The sequence below is a fragment of the Vicia villosa genome, linkage group LG5 (assembly GCF_029867415.1).
Source record: "Vicia villosa cultivar HV-30 ecotype Madison, WI linkage group LG5, Vvil1.0, whole genome shotgun sequence".
NCBI classification, from domain to species: Eukaryota; Viridiplantae; Streptophyta; class Magnoliopsida; order Fabales; family Fabaceae; genus Vicia; species Vicia villosa.
The window spans coordinates 2890090-2908614 of NC_081184.1; the positions used below are offsets into that span (position 1 = coordinate 2890090).

Below are 18525 nucleotides of genomic sequence, written 5' to 3' on the forward strand. Positions count from 1 at the left end.
CTATAATATATAGCTTCTAAACATTTTACTACTCTCTTTATTTGAAAACTTAGCTTTAGGTTCTCCCTTCAATAGCTCCACCACATCAATCATGGTAGGTCTCTTCTCAAATAAGTCTTGAGCACACATCAATCCAACAACAATAACTCTTTTAAATTCTTCTTCCACATAGTTACCCTTTAGTTTTGGATCAACAATTTCACTAAATTTCTTCTCACAAACCAATGCCAATGCCCAATCAACTATTGCATTCTTCATGGTAGAACTAGTGTCTAGAATTGGTTTTCTACCACTAGCTAGCTCGAGAAGGAGGATGCCAAAGCTATAAACATCACAACTTTCATTTACTTTACCTAACATAAATTCTGGTGCAAGGTAGCCTATGGTTCCTTTAACAAAATCTTTAGTCACTTGTGTTTCCCCATCAGGGATTATCATAGCAAACCCGAAACCAGAAATGAAGGCTCGGAAATCCGAATCCAACAATACATGACTTGGTTCGATACCCCTATGGATGATACGAGGCGTTGCTTGGTGGTGAAGGTATCTAGAATTTAATACAGAATTGAAATAAGTGAAGTCTAAAACAAATTTTTAAGATATATTTTCTGTTAAAATTTAGAGAATCCAAATTTGAAAAAAGAGAGGTTAGTACTCACGCAATTCATGAGAGTCTCTAAGAAAATTCCAAAAAACTATGGTCATATATACCTGTTAAAAGCATAAGCATTTCTGCAACAAAACCAAAAATCCATTCAATCTTTGTACCAAATAAATAGCCCTACAGAGGTTAACGAAACCAAAATATGAAATTGATCCTCCAAACCAAATGAGGTGTTATTATTGTTGCTCCGATTCAGAAGATGTTCCTCAAGGGAGGATGAGATGCCTTTATTTGATGTTGCAAGACTTTGTAAGTTATGCTTTCTTCTTCTTGGTCAACTCTAAAATTTTCAACAAAAGAAAAAAATAAACACACCTGGTCTAATCATTTAATCTTAAATTTTTGATTAGGTTTTAATAAGAAAATGTTTTAAATTAAGCTTTTTTTTTTAATACATAAAGAAAGGTTTGTTATAAATGTATTTCTAAGTGTTTTTGAAAGTTACCTTTTATTTACAAATCAAGTTTTTATATATGTTTTAATTTTGATGGTTTTAATCTTTTGGTATTCCTAATTTAAAATTAATTTTTTTATTCCTCTATTTTATAATTTTTTTCCCCACCACTTCGCTTCATATAAATAAAATCATATAAATAAAATGATTAATTTATTTAAAACTACCTCTAATACTTTTAATTTTTAAAGTTATTTCACTTTAAATTTTAATATCTTTAGCGAGATTATTGGCAAGAATAATTTGTTCTTCCCTCAATCGAAACTAAAACATTATCCTTCCAGGTTTGAATTTCAGCAATGCTTTCTGCGCTCGAAGTGGATCTCTCAAATGTCCAATTTCATCATATTTTTTTGGTTTTCACCACCTTCAATAATCATAGATAAAATTTCGTTTGTCACTATTTCGAAAACAACCAAATCACTTTCTATTTGATATAACAATGAAGAAGTGAAGTATTCTGTTAGGTATGAATTTTTTGTCCCCTTTATGGTTTGTTTATTCAACTATATAGGTCTCACTTGTTTGATTAGTATGAAGTGAGACCGTTTCTTTATCAGTAGCTTTTCCATATCTTTAGACTCATTTCTTTCTTATCAGTAGCTCTTCCATATCTTTAGACTCATTTCTTTCTCATGTATACGGAGTTTTTTTTAGTAATCAAGAATTCACTAACGGGAGAACAAAGGGTTCTCCAACCTGTTTACACAAGAAGCGGCCAAAACCCCCCAAAATAAAAAGAGAAATTATCAACCAATTTTAATTACGATCATGTATACGGAGTAAAACATTCCTTTTTTATACATAAATGTAAAAATTCGACTATGTCTTGTCAAATTTTATACATAAATGTATAGTTATAAAATCATAGATAATCAGGAGATCGATGTAGCAAAAATAGAAATTCGATAATCTAAATTATAAGACTAAACATAATATCTTCATGAGATTTTTTGTTGACATAATAGGACGACTTTGAACACATATTCACCATAAAAGTGAAATTTATGTATTTGAAATACACTTTATGAGATTAAAAAGAGATTTTAAAGTGAATTTTTATCCATTATAATACAAAAAACAATAATAATTTTTTAGTCTATCAACGTGAAAAAATCACTATCTCAAGGCTTTATAATCATTGTTAAAATAAACCAAATCAATGACAATCATCAACAATCATCAACTATGATTGTTCAATTACGGATATAGTTGAAAGAAAATATTTTATTAATCGGAAGTTCTCACACTCAACAAAACCTCTATGAAATTGATCTTTCTACTACGCGATATAATTATGCACTTGTGATAGGAGTATATATATATAGGGTCGGTCCTAGGGCAAGCAGGCCCACAGCCCAGGGCCTCACAAAAATGGAGGCCTCAAAATTTGAGTTTTTGAACTTTGAAAATTTTATAAAAAGTATTAAATATAATTCATTTCAATAGTTTTCAATAAGCAGCGCTTGGCCACGTGGTTACAACAATTTTGAATTAATTATTGGTGTGTGATGTTCAGGGTTCAAGTCCCATGTAAATTTATTGTTTTATTTCTACAATGAAGTTGGCTATAAAGATTTCAAGTTTGTTTTAAAATTATAAATTATTTAAAATTACCTTTTAAATATTTTGGATCCTATAATAAATAAAGTGTAGATTTTTTAATAGTTTATTATTTTATTATAAGTTTTTAAAATTTTAAAATATCACTTCAATTTTATATTATTTTAAATAATTTTTTTATAAAAGATCTATTTTTATTACTGCCCTGTGCCTCTAAAAAGTCGGGACCGACCCCATATATATATATATATATATATATATATATATATATATATATATATATATATATATATATATATATATATATATATATATATATATATATATATATATATATATCACTTAGAGTCACTTAGAGTACTGTTTCACATGATTTACATGAAAACTTAATCTATCTAAAGAGATACCTTGAGATAAATGCTACACAATATACCATGAGAATTGCCTAAAGCTATGTTTGGGAGTCTAAAGGAGAAGGGAGGGGAAGACTTTGAAAAATAGAAAGAATTGAGTGAAAAAGATAAAAAGATTTTGAGTAGGAGAGTTTTGGAGGGTTTGAGTTTACTCATAACACCAAAAACCCCATAAAATGGGGAAACTCAAAAATTGTATTGAATGAGGGTTTTGGAGGGTTTTGAAGGGCTTACATAAATTTTTCAAAAATCTTTTAAGTTGTTATAGTAATTTGAAAATTAAGAATTTAGTAATGATAATGACTCTTTTATCATTCTAAACAAAATCATTTTTTAAAAAAATATCAAATATTTTCCGATATTTTTTTAAAATTTCGTTTTTGGAAGTCTTCCCCTCCCCTCTCCTCCAAACTCCCAAATATAACCTAAGAGATCTTGACGATACTGAAAATTAGTTTGAAATCAAATGATACACTCCACCCACTTTGTAGTTGTGACCCATTAATAGTTTTTGATGCTTCCATACAAGACTCGTGAACTTCAAACTTAGATTATGCCTCTATTTATAGATGAGTATAACTTCAAATAAAGTATCACTAAATCTGATTTTAGACATTTAAAAAGTGTCTTAGGACATTCATTATTCTTAAAACACATTTATCTCTCCTATCTATCAATGCTTCACTACCTACCTAACTTCCAAATGCGCACATCACCGACCACAAAACTCAAAATGTCATTAAATCACCTAAATTCTTCACCAATCACAATTTTTCCTTTTTATATTTTATCCACAAAAAGATAATATTTATTTATTGGTGAACACTCCGGTACCCTTAGGGTATGTTTGGATATCACGAAATGAACGGAGCGGAATGGAATGGAGCGGAGTGGGATGGAGCGGAGTGGAACAGAGCGGAACGAATGTATCATTCCATTGTTTGGAAATTTTAGAACGGAATAAGACAAATTATTCATTCCGCCCAAATCGGAGGGGAAGGAATATGGTGGTAAGTGATGGAATGAAATGGAATCCATACCACTATTTTCCGCTCCGCTCCATCCGTTTTTAAATTATCCAAACAACGGAATATCATTTTATTCCATTCCGTTCCGCTCCATCCGATTCCATCAATCCAAACAAAGCCTTAAGTTTAGTTGGGTACCGGTACCATCGTCCAATCAAATAATAGATTTCAATGCCACATCATCGATTTATTTAATTTTATTTTTAAATAAACTAAAATTAAAATATAATTTGCACTAAAGGTACTGGTACCCAATTTAAACTCATGGGTACCAAAGAATTTACCTTATTTATTTTATTTTTAAAAAACTTCCCTTTTCCCAAAAAATAAAAATGCACAATCCAACATCAACATGATTAGGGGTGGACAAACGTTAATCACCCGATGGAATCCGACCGGTCCGAACCCGGTTTTACATTTCGGTTCGGTTCACGTCGGGTTAACAATTAAAGCGGGTGACTGTTTCGGTCTATTCTGGTTTCCTTCGGTTCGGATCGGATCAAAATGTTGGGCCCATCGGTGGCCGAACCCGACCGAGCCCAGTAAATACTTTACTATTATTTACTCAGTATAAGGGTCTGTGGAGGCAACCCTAATTTCTTAGTATCATTTTTCTTTCTTTCTGAATAGCGCCGCCCCCTTATGCTCTCATCTCTTCAACTACCACCGCAATATTCACCTTTTCTCTCACCTTTTCTCTGCTTCCATCACCACTAACTTTGTCTCTTCCTCTCAACATCTCTCTCCCACCTTACTAAAAAATCGAATTTGAAACCAAAACCTAATCCATAAATTTCAGAAAATAGATCTAAACTTGTTGTTAGATTTCGTTGGAAAAACACCACTTGCATGTCTTCGTTTTTGTTTGTGGTCCTCGATCTGGTTTGAAACCTACCTTCGCTGCCATATAACTCTTTGTTTTGAGTAAGATTTTTGGTTCTTTTCACCTTAATATATTTTATTCCTTATTTTATCTTTGATGCTTATTATATCTTTACTTTTATCCTTGTCAGGTTACAGATTGATACTTGTTATTTATATTGGTGTTCTTGCCTTCCTTCTGGGTGTTGCGGTAAATATCACTTTTCTGGTTTATATTTGAGTTATCACTTGTGTTGACTAGTTATTATTCTTGAAGTTGGCTTTAATATTTCCAGGTTTAGGTCTATTTATTTTAACCTTGTATTTTTTTTGAAGCTGGTCATGTCCAGGTTTAGATCTATTTATTTTCAGGTTTAGATCTATTTTGCATTTGTATTTCCAATCTATTTATATTAACCTTGTATTGTTTGAAGCTGGTTATTTTACAAGTTTTGATCTATTTATTTCCAGGTTTAGATCTATTTATGCAAAACTGTAAGTCCCGATAAATCTTACTTCTATATTAACTTTTCCAGAAATTGATTGATACGATATGTATTTAGAAGTAAAATTTCTTTACTTGATATGAAGTTATGTTTTCTTGTAAAAAAATTTATATTTCAAAATCAATATGTTTTGTTTTGTTGGTGTTCTGGTTTTAAATATGTTCTTCAAGCTAAAACCAATTTGCACTATGTCTGCTCTAAACTATGCTTATTAATTTAACTCTTTTACCTCTCTAATTTCATCTGCAGGTTATACAACTATTTTATTAGCTGCTGAATGTGCAGTTTACAGATATGATATTGTGCAGGAAATGTAAATATATGAAGTGTAGACATATTTCATTTGTTTTGATGTAGGTTTTATTATACAATATCAATGGAGATAAATGATATTATTATCTCAGGTCTGAAAGTGAAAATAATGGGATGCATATCAAAATATTCCCAGAGATATGAAGAAGATGAATTGCCACAAGAAATTATGGACAAAACAAATGTTGAGATGTTTACTATGTTTTCTAATTTATAATTTTAATAATTGTATGGTTTATATTTAATTACGTTTTTTAACTATCTAAGTATATATAACAAAAAGGTTAAAATAATCTTACTTTTCAATGGGAAAAAAGAGCTAAAAAAGAGTTTGATGTTATTAATTAAAAATTGATTGAAAATGATTAAATTCTTCATTTTAAAAATGTTGAAAAAAAATTAATTATTTTAGTTGGACAAGTTTAATCTGGCCTAACAATGACACTTTATAAAAATATGTAATTTGATAAAAAACTAAATTGATTTGAAACCTGGGCTTGGAATTTGAAATGGGCCAAAAATAACACTAACCGAAAAAAACCGAATTAAAAAACCGAACCATTTGAACCCGAACCCGAACAATCCGAAAGCCCAATCGGTCGGAAATAGGGCCCATGTTTCTCACCCGAGGGTTGGTTCGGTTTTAGGTTTTGGGCCCGAATCCGACCCTACCCGACCGCTTGTCCACCCCTAAACATGATAATAACATCTTCGGAAACTCCGTCAATTACAACCTTAAATTTTCCGATCCATATAAATTCCAATTCCCAACCACTCCATAATGTCATCCCCACTCTCATCATTCTCTAACCACCATGAACGGCGGCGCCACCTCCTCCTCCGGTGACGCCTCCGCCGTGAAACGCAGACGCAGCAGCCCAACCGTCCATTCCGACGCCGTTAACGGGACGGATTCAAATTCAATGACGAAGAATACTTCTCTCTTTTCTCAAGCTTCCTTTCTGAAATGGACATTATCGGATGTTGTACACGTGGCGACTCATCATTGGATGCCTTGTTTGTTTGCTTGTGGGCTTTTGTTCTTCATGGCCGTGGAGTACACGCTCCTCATGGTTCCTTCTTCTTCTCCGCCGTTTGATTTGGGGTTCATCGCCACGCGCTCTCTTCATCGGATTCTCGAGTCTTCGCCTGAGCTTAACAATCTTCTCGCCGCACTCAATACGGTTTGTCGTTTACTTGTTCTCTAGATCTGAACGACAGCATGTGGTTTGTTGCTTTGTGGATTTTTTTTGTGGGTAATTGGGGAATGGATTGTGATTGTTTGAAATGAAAATGGGTTTGTGTCTAAATTTGATATTTTTACTGTTTCTATTGGTTTTTGTTTGAGTTGAAATTTGATGTTTGTTTTTGCATTGTAGGTGTTTGTGGCAATGCAAACGAGTTATATCTTATGGACTTGGTTGATTGAAGGGCGTCCTAGAGCAACAATTTCTACACTTTTCATGTTTACATGTCGTGGGATTTTGGGGTATTCCACCCAGCTACCATTGCCTCAGGTGATTCATTTCATTTCATTGTCTCATGTGTTTTGTGTCGGAGTCTGCGCTTCATAGGTTTATGCCTTATATATTTAACTTCCAAAGAAAATGCTGTCTTAGTTGAAAATCTTGTGTTGCATTAGGCCTAAGAACAATGTTGAAAGTTAAATTTACCAATTCAAAAGGACAGATTTTAGGTTTGGATTCACTTTTTGTCAGAAATAGAAGTGTGATTCTAGACAATTAAATCTACTTATGCTTCAAAAATGGTGAAATAGAAGTGTTCAAGAGATTGACCAACCCTAAACAACTAATTGTGTATGTTTGATTCCATTTTTGGAGGAGCTAAAAGTGATTCCAGAGGTTTAGAATTGATTTTGATATGTTTGGTTCCTCTAAAATTATAACTTTTTGAGTCTAAAATTGATATTAACACTAAATTTAATGATCAACTCACTTGAATATATCCAAACTTAAAGCACCTTATCTTCGATTCACTAAATAAATTTTCTCCACCGCAGAATCAAACAGATACTAAGTGCATCTTATTGCTTAGTGTAGAAGTGATTCTATTTCTAGAAGCTTAAAATGTAATAGATTTACTTTTTTGTTTCTAGAATTGAAGCTAATTTGAAGACGAGGTTTAGTTACATTCCTTAAAAAACAGGGTTTAATTGTTCGACCGACACATACAATTGCAAGATTAAATTAGCTAATCAATTGTTGTTTTGTTTCATTGATAATATTGTTAACTATGTATGTTTTTATTTTGATGGTTAATAGGATTTCTTGGGTTCTGGTGTGGACTTTCCTGTCGGAAACGTATCATTCTTCTTGTTTTTTTCCGGCCACGTGGCGGGTTCGATGATAGCTTCCTTAGACATGAGGAGGATGAAGAGGTGGGAGATGGCATGGACATTTGATGTATTGAATGTTTTACAAGCTGTGAGGTTGCTTGGTACAAGAGGCCATTACACTATTGATTTGGTTGTTGGATTAGGTGCTGGCTATTTATTTGATTCTTTTGCTGGTAAGTATGTTGAAGATAGCAAGAAGAGAATAGCTAAACATAGTGGCAATGGTCATGCTTCAAAAAATGATTTGGGTGCATGAGCAATATGGGATCTTAGCTTAAAGTGAGAGACCATAAAAAGAGGGTAATAGAGAAGTAAACAATGTGTGAAATTTGTAGTGAAAAGAGGAAGAGTTTGAATTGTAATTGTAAAGCAAATAACAAAAGAAAGAAGGGTTAGAGAGTGATGATGATGTTATTGTAATAGTGATTGTTTTTGTTGTTCAATAATTAGTGTGTAATTTCAATAATTGATTTCTTTCAATGGTATGGTTAGGATTCACTTGCTTTTCAGTTTGTTATGAGATTTATGATTTCATGAAGTTTAGTTACTAGATTGAAACCTAAAAAAATCTTGTTGGGATGTTTTAAGAATAAATGTCTACTTCATTCTTGAAATTTGACATTTCATCAATAAAATATTTTGCCTTTTAGAATTTGCACTTGACTTTTCAACAAGCTGATCGGTTTACTATCCTTTTTCTTTGATTTGACAACAATGATGTTGATGGGCTTGTTAAATGACTTTTAGTGGGAAGATTAAGACTTTTTAACATGGTTTAATATCTACTCTTATCTTTTAAGAGCATACACAACACATATATGCCACCATTGGTAGTATAAATGAATTTTTTATATTTCCTCACACTTTTCAATTACTTAAACCTTTTCACTATATTTTTCAAGCATCCATACCACTTTATATTGGATCCCATTAGTTTTAAAATATATCCAACTCAATACATTATTGGTTAAAATAGAAAAATTCTGCTATTACCATATTGCTGCATAATGCAACAATGGTTTATGAATAGTAGTACAATTGAATTTAATTAATATTATTTTTTGAAATTAGGGTGGTTTTGCACCATTAAGAAACTATTGATAATTATGCCCTAAGTAAGCTCTTAATAACCTTTAATGAGGTAGAAATTGTTTATTTTTTTAATTTGACATTTGCAACAATGACTTTTGATCGGTGTATCACTTTGAGCATTTTAATGGTCACTTGATTCCGGTCCCCTATTTTAGTGTAGATATTTTAAATATTTTTGAGCCCGCTAAGCTGGCTTAGTCCAGTCTGCTTATTTTGTTTTTGTATAAATATATTCTTTCATAACTTTAGGTTATGTTTTTGGGGAAATTTTTTGTCCCAATTACATCAATTTCATTCTTAGGTTAAGATTAGCTAGAAAACAACAATTGGGTCTTGAATTTGGATGATCTGAGGTTGATTCTTCATCAATCGGAGCTGACAACCAATGAGATGTTTGGTTTTTCTCTCTTCCTCTTTGTGTATTTCTCTTTTGTTGGGTTTGTTTTTATATTTTCCCATACATATGTATATTTATCGCTCACGGCGTTGTATAGAACTTGCTTTACAAAGCAATCTTGATGCTTTCCTTAATCTTTTTGCATTTATGTTTGGATTTGTGTTGTTATATAAATAGACATCACAAGTCTCAATTAGGGAAGGAAATCTGTTAGTTCATAGATTCTAAAGATAAATTTAGAGCTAACAATCACTTGTGTATCAAAGCTTAATGCTTCCGTGTTTGAATTTCGCACAAGAGATCGCCAACGCGAGAATGAGATTATTCTCACAACTTTTTGTTATACATAACCTTGGTTGTGATACGTCTCGTAGATGTTGTAGAAATGGACACTGATGTGAGAGATACGTGATGATTTTGACGAGTACTGTAGGCTGTGTACAAATGATCGATAGGTTTAAGTTTGTGACGGGTAGTGTATATTCATGTCGGATAAGTTATTCTCTCCAAAAAATGTATTTATTTTCCTGTTAATACCTTTTACTTTTAATTCATTTTAACCCAAGCTCAGAAATGCGTAATCCGTTGAATGACATTCCTTCCTTCGTACTATTCTCTGTAGACACCATAAATCCCAAAATACTTCCAAATATTTTGCTTGCCGCTTTATTACGTCAACACTAAGCTTTTTCAGAATAGGTTGGAAACGTTGAAGTTTCTTTCACAAAACATACACTGGTCTCCCATTAATATGCTAATTCCAACTAGTTGCCACTGCCTTCAAGAAACCCTCTAAGTCAGCATAACTATTGAGAAACTTGAATTGGATTTTCCTCCTTCTCTTTGTACCTTCTACACTCTTCAGCCACAATAGGGCATGGTCAGAAACACTAGGGCACATAACATAAATATTATAATTTTTCTGAAGCCAATCAATGTTACCAAGCACTATGTCGATCCTAGAATAAATTGGACCATCACTTTGCTTATTTGACCAAGTATAATGATGACCACTATTATCCATTTCAAACAAGTTTGTAGCCTACATCATAGCACTTAGATCACAGTATTCAGATTCAATGACAATCCTTCCGCCAATTCTATCCCGACTCTTTAACACATTGTCGAAGTCTCCCATTAAGAACCACGTCCCATGTTAACTATGTAGTACTTCTATATCTTCCCATAATTTCCTCCTTTGCTATAGATGGTTTTGTGCATAAATAACTGTCATCCAAAACAACCAACTCCCATTTGAGTCTTAGACACCACAATGAACCATCTAGTCCGTATTACAAATCATCTGAATACTCAATTATTATCATTTCAATAAACCCAAATACGACCATTTCCATGTTTGTTGTAGTTATCCGAATAGTTCCCTCGAAGATTCAACCTCTTCCTTATATTTTAAACTTTGTTTTCTTTGACTCTTATTTCAACAAGAGATGTTATATCAGGGTTTAATACCAATTGCGATTTCTATATATATATATATATATATATATATATATATATATATATATATATATATATATATATATATATATATATATATATATATATATATATATATATATATATATATATATATATATATATATATTATTGAACTTGGGCCATATAATATATATGTAGTGTATGTTTGGCAATTCAGGTAACTTCTAAATATTAGTTAGATGGCAAATTTCAATATGAAAATAAGAAGCTACAAGTACATCTACAATAGTGCAAACTAGAAACAAACATACCAATAGAATATTTGATTTTAGTAATTTATCTCACTAATACAAGACATTAAAATTAAATGCTTTTTAATACTATATTCCAATTTTAAGTGAACATAACTTCAACTTCAAAAATCAAAACCTAAAACTATAGAAAGAGAAGCAAGAAAAAGATAAGGTTTAAGGGACTTGAAGCTTCTTTAAACTTCTCCAGACTTGTTGACTTGAACCATGCACACTCCACAAACACTTCATTCAATTCAATTCCAAAAATGGCAACACTTTCTCCATTTCCTCACACTCCCTCTCCTTTCAAAACCCCCAATTCCAAAAAACTCAAAACCACTTCCTTCAACTTCAAATTATTCTCATCTCTCAAAGACGAAAACAATAACAACAACGGTGATGCTGGAAGAGAAACAAACGAGTATGAAGCGTTCGCGAACTATCTGAGGAATCCATCACTTAAAACATCACTTAAATCACTTAAAGCATCACTTAAAGCATCAATCAAGCGGAATAAGATGTTAAATGATAGAATGTTAAAGGAGCTTGATGAAGATTTCAACAAGTATCCAATTCTTGCTAATTTTGACAACGATACTCGTCGAATGTTGGTTAGGAAAAAAGAAAGGCTACAAAAAGCTGAAGAAACTTTCACAGATCTTGATCTCAATAAGGTGAATGTTGTTGTTGTTGTTGTTATTGTTGTTGTTGAATTTGAATTGCACTGATGGTGTTTGTTTGTTTGTTTGTTTGTGTAGTTGAATAGTTGCTTTGGTTTTGACACGTTTTTTGTGACGGATATTCCAAGATATGACGACGGAGGGATTTTCTATGGGAATTTAAAGGGACCAATTGATGAAGTGATTCCCAAGTTAGAGAAGAAACTCTCTGATGCAGCTGGTAGAGAAGTTGTTTTATGGTTTTATCAAGAAGAAGAACAACAACAACAAGAAGAAGAAGAGGAAGAATATAACATTACTAGACAGGTACTTTGCCATCAATTTGATATCTTGCACTCTTTATTACAATTAAGCAATGAGGCACAGACACCATAAAGGTATCTCGAATACTATATAGGAGCAGAGCGGATCAGTGTATCGGTAGGTATCAGATACGATAGGCATAAATTTTAGAGTATCCGGGGTTCATTGCAATTAAGGCTTCGGCTAATTTTGTGCTTTATATACATTCAGGTTTGTGTGGTGCAACCAAAAGAACAACTGGATCTCCAATTTGAATCAAATAATCTGAGCAATCCCTTTGGCTATCTAAGTTCAATTGCATTAGCAGTTACTACTTTTGGAACAGTTGCTTCGATGAGTGGCTCTTTCCTTACACCTAATGCTACTTTTGGTGATTATCTTGCTAGTGTTGTGCCTTTATTTGGTGGTTTCTTGTTTATTCTCGGAGTTTCCGAGGTAAGTTCTTTTCAAGTTTTCTACCAAACCCGGAAGTTTTATCTCATATTATGAAACTATTACACAGGCACGGACACAGACATGACACGTATTATAGTAAGTTAAAAATGGTTGAAGTTGAATGTATCTACATGTGGTATCTTTGTCTTTGAGGTTTAAATTGTTCTGTGGTTGTATTCTTTTTGTTGTGCAGATAGCCACCAGAGTAACTGCAGCGCGTTATGGTGTTAAGCTCAGTCCTTCGTTCTTGGTGCCGTCAATTTGGACAGGTTGCTTTGGAGTGATGAATAACTATGAATCTCTTCTCCCAAATAAGAAAGCTCTTTTCGATATTTCTGTAGCGCGTACTGCTAGTGCATATTTGACTTCATTGGCACTTGCTGTTGCTGCATTTGTGGCTCATGGAAGCTTTAATGGTGGAGACAATGCATTGTGAGTTATGTACATTGTATCTTTTTCTAAAGTACCTTTGCTTCCTAATTAGTACTTCTATAGTGAAAAAGAATCGGAAATGAAACTAAACTGATTTGTTTGAAACTGAATTTTGTTTGCCAAAACCACAATCTTTTGATAAAAAATAGCTCTGTTCAATGGAGAAGCGATGATACATATGCATTGTTTGGATAGACAACTTACTATGTTCTTAAGGACCACAATCTTAGAAGTTTTGTTTTCATAAACTATCCTGAAAAACTTATAGAAACAAGTTGAAAACAACTTATAGACATGTCATCAAAATGTTTTTCTAAGCTCTCTCAAACAAACTCATAAACTCAAACATGTCGTAAGATGTTTGCCTAATGAACATTGTTTCCTAGTACTATGCATTTGCATTTCTGTTGATTGTAATTTTCTACTGCTTTATTTTCAGGTACATAAGGCCTGAATTTTTCGATAACAACCCTTTGCTTTCATTTATTCAATTAGTTATCGGGCCTTACACGGACGACCTAGGAGTTGTGTTGCCCTATGCTGTCGAAGGTGTTGGAGTTCCTGTTGATCCACTTGCTTTTGCTGGACTTTTAGGTATGTTCTAGCGGTTTCTGTCTTGTCTCTTATCTTTTTATTTAGAATGATACAATATGCAAATCTTATCTACATGTTTTATAACCTAAGATATAAATTTGTAGATCTGGATACAACCCGGTTATTAAGATTGAACGGTTGAGATTTCTTCCTGATTTGTCAAAATCACGTTGTGAACTGTCAAATTTCTACCCAACAGTTTAAATGAACTGATCGCAGTGTAGTGACAGTAGGAAATTTTGTTCTATATACTATTTACTAGTTTGACAACATAGTTGTTGTCGATATAATATCCACGAACAATTTGATGCTTGTGCAGGGATGGTGGTGACTTCTTTGAACTTGTTGCCATGGTGGCAACTCGAAGGAGGGCGAATAGTGCAAGCCATGTTCGGAAGAAGCACTGCTTCACGGTTATATTTTGGTTCAGTATTATTGCTTGGTATTGGTGTCCTACGCGGGGGTGATTTGTGTTTGGCATGGGGATTATTTGCAATCTCCTTTAGGGGAGGAGAAGAAATACCTGCAAAAGATGAGATCACACCTCTAGGGGAAAGTAGATATACTTGGGGTGTTTTTTTCGGTCTAATCTGTATTCTCACCCTTTTTCCAAATATTGGAGGGACTTTCTCCAATTCATTTCTAAGTGATCCATTTTTTAGGGGATAAAATGTAAATGTGTTGTATATTTGTAGATGTATGTAATTATGTGTATATATTTATACTTCTCACAACTAGATAGAGTTGGGTTCCTTGTACTGTCTACTAATGTAATCAGCAACTTGGATTCAAGATGGGCAATGGCAATTAAATGTTGAAACAGACATGAAAATCACAAGTTTCTAATAATCTTTTTCCCATGTACTTGGATAACAATGGTAAAATTTTATTTGTTCTTACAACTGTGGTCGAGGCTAACTCTGTCGTACAAAATAACTTGTAAGATGAGGATTTTTCACACATACTTTGGACTGTACAAAACTTTAACAAAATTATTATCATACACTCGCAAGTTGAAACGATCAACATGGTAAATCACCTCTAAATCCATAAGTTACTCATAATAAGATCAAAGGCAAACACACAAACTATTAATAGTAACAAACTAAAAGACCAGATGAAATTGTGTAAACAAATTTAAAAGTGAAGATTTGAAATTTAAGAACTGACCTGATCTAAATTTATTTAGACAATTGCATCACACTACATAAACTATACAAAAACTAATAAGAATAGATATGTTTGTTTATCGTCGTAAGCTCGTCGCATGTTATTTAAGAGTGTTTTTCCAAGTAACTTCTGCCCGATTATTCCTAACCACACACAAGCAAATGTGAAAAGAAACAAACAATGATATAACAAAATTACAAGTATAACAAACATGTGCAAGTATATTACACATGTACAGAAATATAGACAAGTAAGAATATACAATATGTGCGATATACATACAAAACTCAAAACCAAAGAAACTATTGCGACGCAAGTTAAATAAAACACCAATCCCCGACAACGGCGCCATTTTGTTAAAGTGGTAAAGCGGAAAGCAACAAAAGATTGAAAATATTTATTCGAGAAATTATCGTCTCCACAGGGACTAGTGTATTGAACTACCGTTCAACAGTTTCTGCAGTTATGAGTTTGGATTGGATTGAATTGTTTAAAGCATAAAAACCGAAAAGTAAATATTAACACAAAAGAATCCATTCTTCAAAGAGAAGAAACTTATCAAGCATTGTATATTATCTACTTCTCACAAACTTAACTTATCGAAAAGTTATACTCAACCTACAATACTCATCAATATCATCAAACATCACTCACACCCTAAGTCATTTCTAACCCAAAGTAAAGAGAACTACTATATTATCTCAGCGACGGTCTCTCAGCCAACCTCAACAACATAGCAGATATCCAAATCATTTGTATCGACGATCTCTCAACCGACACAACCAACACGGAAGCATTAAACTTCGACACCGATAACGATTGTTAGCTCTAAATCTATCTCTAGAACTCAGAAACTAACAGATAATCATCCTAGATAAGGATTCGAGCAGTATATGTCTATAGCAACCCAAATCCCAAACACAGAGCAAAAATCTAAAACAACAATCAACTTAGATTTATAAAGCAGATTTTACATAACGCCAAGGGCGACAAATATACATGAATTCAAAGTAAATATATACAAAACCCAACTAAGAGAAATTACACAAATAGGAAGAGAAATGAACCAAAAATCTCCGGGTTTGTTAGCTCCGATCGATGATCAATCCACCCCGGATCATCCGTATGCAAGCTCCGAAGTTGTTTTCTAAGTTAATCTAACTAAAAAATGTTTGGTGATGGAGTGAGAGCAAAAAATCCCCAAACCATAACCTCAAAAAAATGTGTTTTTACCCCTTTAAATGTGTTTCTGTCAGCACCGCTTCGCCCGACGACTAAATGGTTCGCTCACTGACTCAAAACAACATCTTTTTCACACCAGAAGCAGCATGACAACAAACATCAAAATTCAACACTGTTTTGGTCATAACTTGAGAATCGTAACTCTGATTTGCACTCAGTTTGAACCGTTGGAAAGCTTATTCAATGCTCTATCTAATAATGAATAAATATCAATGCTTGAATACCTACAAAAAATAGATGAAAACAATTAAACTCAATGATATGTACATGATAACGCAATATTTACACTATAACATAAACTATACAGAATATACACTAAAGTTGAGGTTTATTGATGAAAAAATGAATTAAGCCGATGAGTTCTAATTATTCACACTCAAATTTACAACAATTTAGCACTCACCATTATCCGCAAACATTATTGTACAAGGAAATGGAGTTTTTATGCTAACTTATAACTAAACAATGATCAAGGCTTAAAGCGATTATTCTCCAAACCAAGAGATATTTTCCAAGTCTGATCTCAAACCAAAATAGAGTTTGATTTGGCTATCGTTTGAGTCGAACCGCTGTTTTATACAGGCTGACCACGAACCAAGTTGAGATTTTCACCGCGCTGAACTCGAACCTGCTAAATTTTATACCATGCTGAACTCAGGAAGCAAGTGAGATTTTAACTAAGTTGATCTCAAACTGATATAGCTTTTAACCGAGTTAAGCATAAGAACCTTAGTGGAGATTTTAATAACTGATCTTCACAAACCAAAAGAGAGCTTTTTTTTAAAGCGAAACTCACAAACCAAAAGGAGACCTCCAAGGCAACCCCCAGAAGTACAAGAGCTTTTACTAACTTACCTCAAAACCAAACAACTTCATATGGAAGCATACTTTCACAAGATATAATAAATTATTGGTACATTTTAATTTAGCGCTCACGCATAACATTCATCCTCACTTAGACTTAAGCGTTCTCTCGAAGTACTATGGTTAAAAATATGCTAAAAAGTAATTAAAGACATGCAGGCACATAATTCACATAGATGAAGCATGATTTACTTAAGAATGGAAACCATTGCTTTATTTAAAAGAGAAATCAAATTATAGAAATCAGGAAAATGCAGAAATTTGAAACTAACTTAACTAGCTAAAAATTAAACCCATTAGTGAGATTAGTCATTGTTATTAGCATCATAATATCTAATTGTAGCTTTTCTTAATGTGTTTCTTCTAATGATATCCATGTTAATCACTAAGTTTTGAGTGGCCAAATAGTTTCATTGAGAGATTTTTAGAAGGGTGTTGATAATTGTAACACTTGTTGCAACTAGATGGACTACATATTCAACTTTATCCAATAAATTTTACCCATTCTTTTGGTTAGAACCTTTGAAATGATCTTGTAAACGGTAATGCAACATGAATTTGGTCTATAATCCTTGATTCTTTTAGCATATTTCCTCTTAGGTATCAAGTTGACCAATGTGCAATTTGTAACCTTGTATAATCTGCCATTGTAAAAGAAGTCATGAACAACTCTTAATACATCAGCTTTTACAATATTCCATGCTTTCTTAAAGAAACATGTCCCATATCCATCAATGCCAGATGATTTCAGATTACCAATCCCCTGCAGGACACCTTCAATTTCTTTCTTAGTGATGGATGCAATCAGCTTCTCTCTTTGATCATTATTGAGCTGGGTTCCATCTCTCATCACAGTTATATCAATTTTCTTTTAGATTTTTATCGGCTATACCCATGAGGTCCTTATAAAATCTCATAACCTCTTCTCCAATATCTTCTTGTTTAGTGACTTGGGTACCATCCTCTTTGTGCATAACATTTATACTTTTTATATTAGCCCTGGTTTTGATTGAAGCATGGAAATATCTGTTATTTCTATCCCCCATTTTTAACCAATCCACTTTAATTTTTTTCTCAAGGATTTTTTCCTCAATCTCCTGCCAATTGAGAAGGTCATCATTACACTATCTAATTATTAGCATTCATACTATCTAGACTTAGCTCCATTTGAACCTGCAGGAAATTATCTCTAGCTTTTGTACTTTTCACCTTGATATCCGAGAATGGCTTGCTAAGTGATAAGTGCCAAATTGTAGTTATTTTTGTATATAGTTTTATGACACTTATCGACTCTTTTTCCTCAACTTGTGCGTAAATGCGTATGTTGTTGTCATATTTGTGCATATTGTGTATAACTTGATTTTTTGGTTCATTTATGTACCGTTTGATCGTGTTTCATTCATTTTATAAGCATTGGTGGATACTG

General features: G+C 32.9%; 3 protein-coding genes across 4 annotated transcripts; 2 read left to right on the forward strand and 1 right to left on the reverse strand.

Moving 5' to 3' along the window:
- LOC131602140 (PTI1-like tyrosine-protein kinase At3g15890) lies at positions 1 to 5029 on the reverse strand. The gene is made up of 3 exons (XM_058874155.1): positions 5018 to 5029; positions 3108 to 3169; positions 1 to 547 (listed from the first exon to the last, which is right to left on the reverse strand). The coding sequence occupies exons 1-3, from the start codon at positions 5027 to 5029 to the stop codon at positions 1 to 3; spliced, it is 621 nt and encodes a 206-aa protein (XP_058730138.1).
- On the forward strand, positions 4728 to 8642 carry LOC131601154 (phosphatidylcholine:diacylglycerol cholinephosphotransferase 1-like). The gene is made up of 5 exons (XM_058872914.1): positions 4728 to 5046; positions 5136 to 5194; positions 5739 to 6985; positions 7181 to 7318; positions 8084 to 8642. Exons 3-5 carry the CDS (start codon positions 6617 to 6619, stop codon positions 8411 to 8413), a joined length of 837 nt encoding a protein of 278 aa, XP_058728897.1. The 5' UTR covers positions 4728 to 5046; positions 5136 to 5194; positions 5739 to 6616; the 3' UTR covers positions 8414 to 8642.
- Positions 8643 to 11420: 2778 nt separating this feature from the next.
- On the forward strand, positions 11421 to 14615 carry LOC131601158 (probable zinc metallopeptidase EGY3, chloroplastic). 2 transcript variants are annotated; one of them, XM_058872918.1, is made up of 6 exons: positions 11421 to 12053; positions 12138 to 12365; positions 12573 to 12797; positions 12991 to 13229; positions 13669 to 13823; positions 13928 to 14128. In XM_058872918.1, exons 1-6 carry the CDS (start codon positions 11646 to 11648, stop codon positions 13963 to 13965), a joined length of 1293 nt encoding a protein of 430 aa, XP_058728901.1. In that variant the 5' UTR covers positions 11421 to 11645; the 3' UTR covers positions 13966 to 14128. The 2 variants fall into 2 exon arrangements, with proteins under 2 accessions (XP_058728901.1, XP_058728900.1); XM_058872917.1 differs by lacking the exon at positions 13928 to 14128 and adding an exon at positions 14143 to 14615 and having other exon boundaries at positions 11424 to 12053.
- The last annotated feature ends 3910 nt before the right edge of the window (positions 14616 to 18525 follow it).

Bases quoted from the DNA above. Each gene is read 5' to 3' on its own strand.
- LOC131601154 (XM_058872914.1), top strand. From the start codon at position 6,617: ATGAACGGCGGCGCCACCTCCTCCTCCGGTGACGCCTCCGCCGTGAAA. The intron at 6,986-7,180 runs GTTTGTCGTTTA...TTTGCATTGTAG, and splicing joins TTCTCGCCGCACTCAATACG to GTGTTTGTGGCAATGCAAAC. The intron at 7,319-8,083 runs GTGATTCATTTC...GATGGTTAATAG, and splicing joins CCCAGCTACCATTGCCTCAG to GATTTCTTGGGTTCTGGTGT.
- LOC131602140 (XM_058874155.1), bottom strand. The intron at 548-3,107 runs GTGTAGCATTTA...ATTAAATTCTAG, and splicing joins GGCAATTCTCATGGTATATT to ATACCTTCACCACCAAGCAA.
- LOC131601158 (XM_058872917.1), top strand. From the start codon at position 11,646: ATGGCAACACTTTCTCCATTTCCTCACACTCCCTCTCCTTTCAAAACC. The intron at 12,054-12,137 runs GTGAATGTTGTT...TTGTTTGTGTAG, and splicing joins CAGATCTTGATCTCAATAAG to TTGAATAGTTGCTTTGGTTT. The intron at 13,230-13,668 runs GTGAGTTATGTA...CTTTATTTTCAG, and splicing joins AATGGTGGAGACAATGCATT to GTACATAAGGCCTGAATTTT.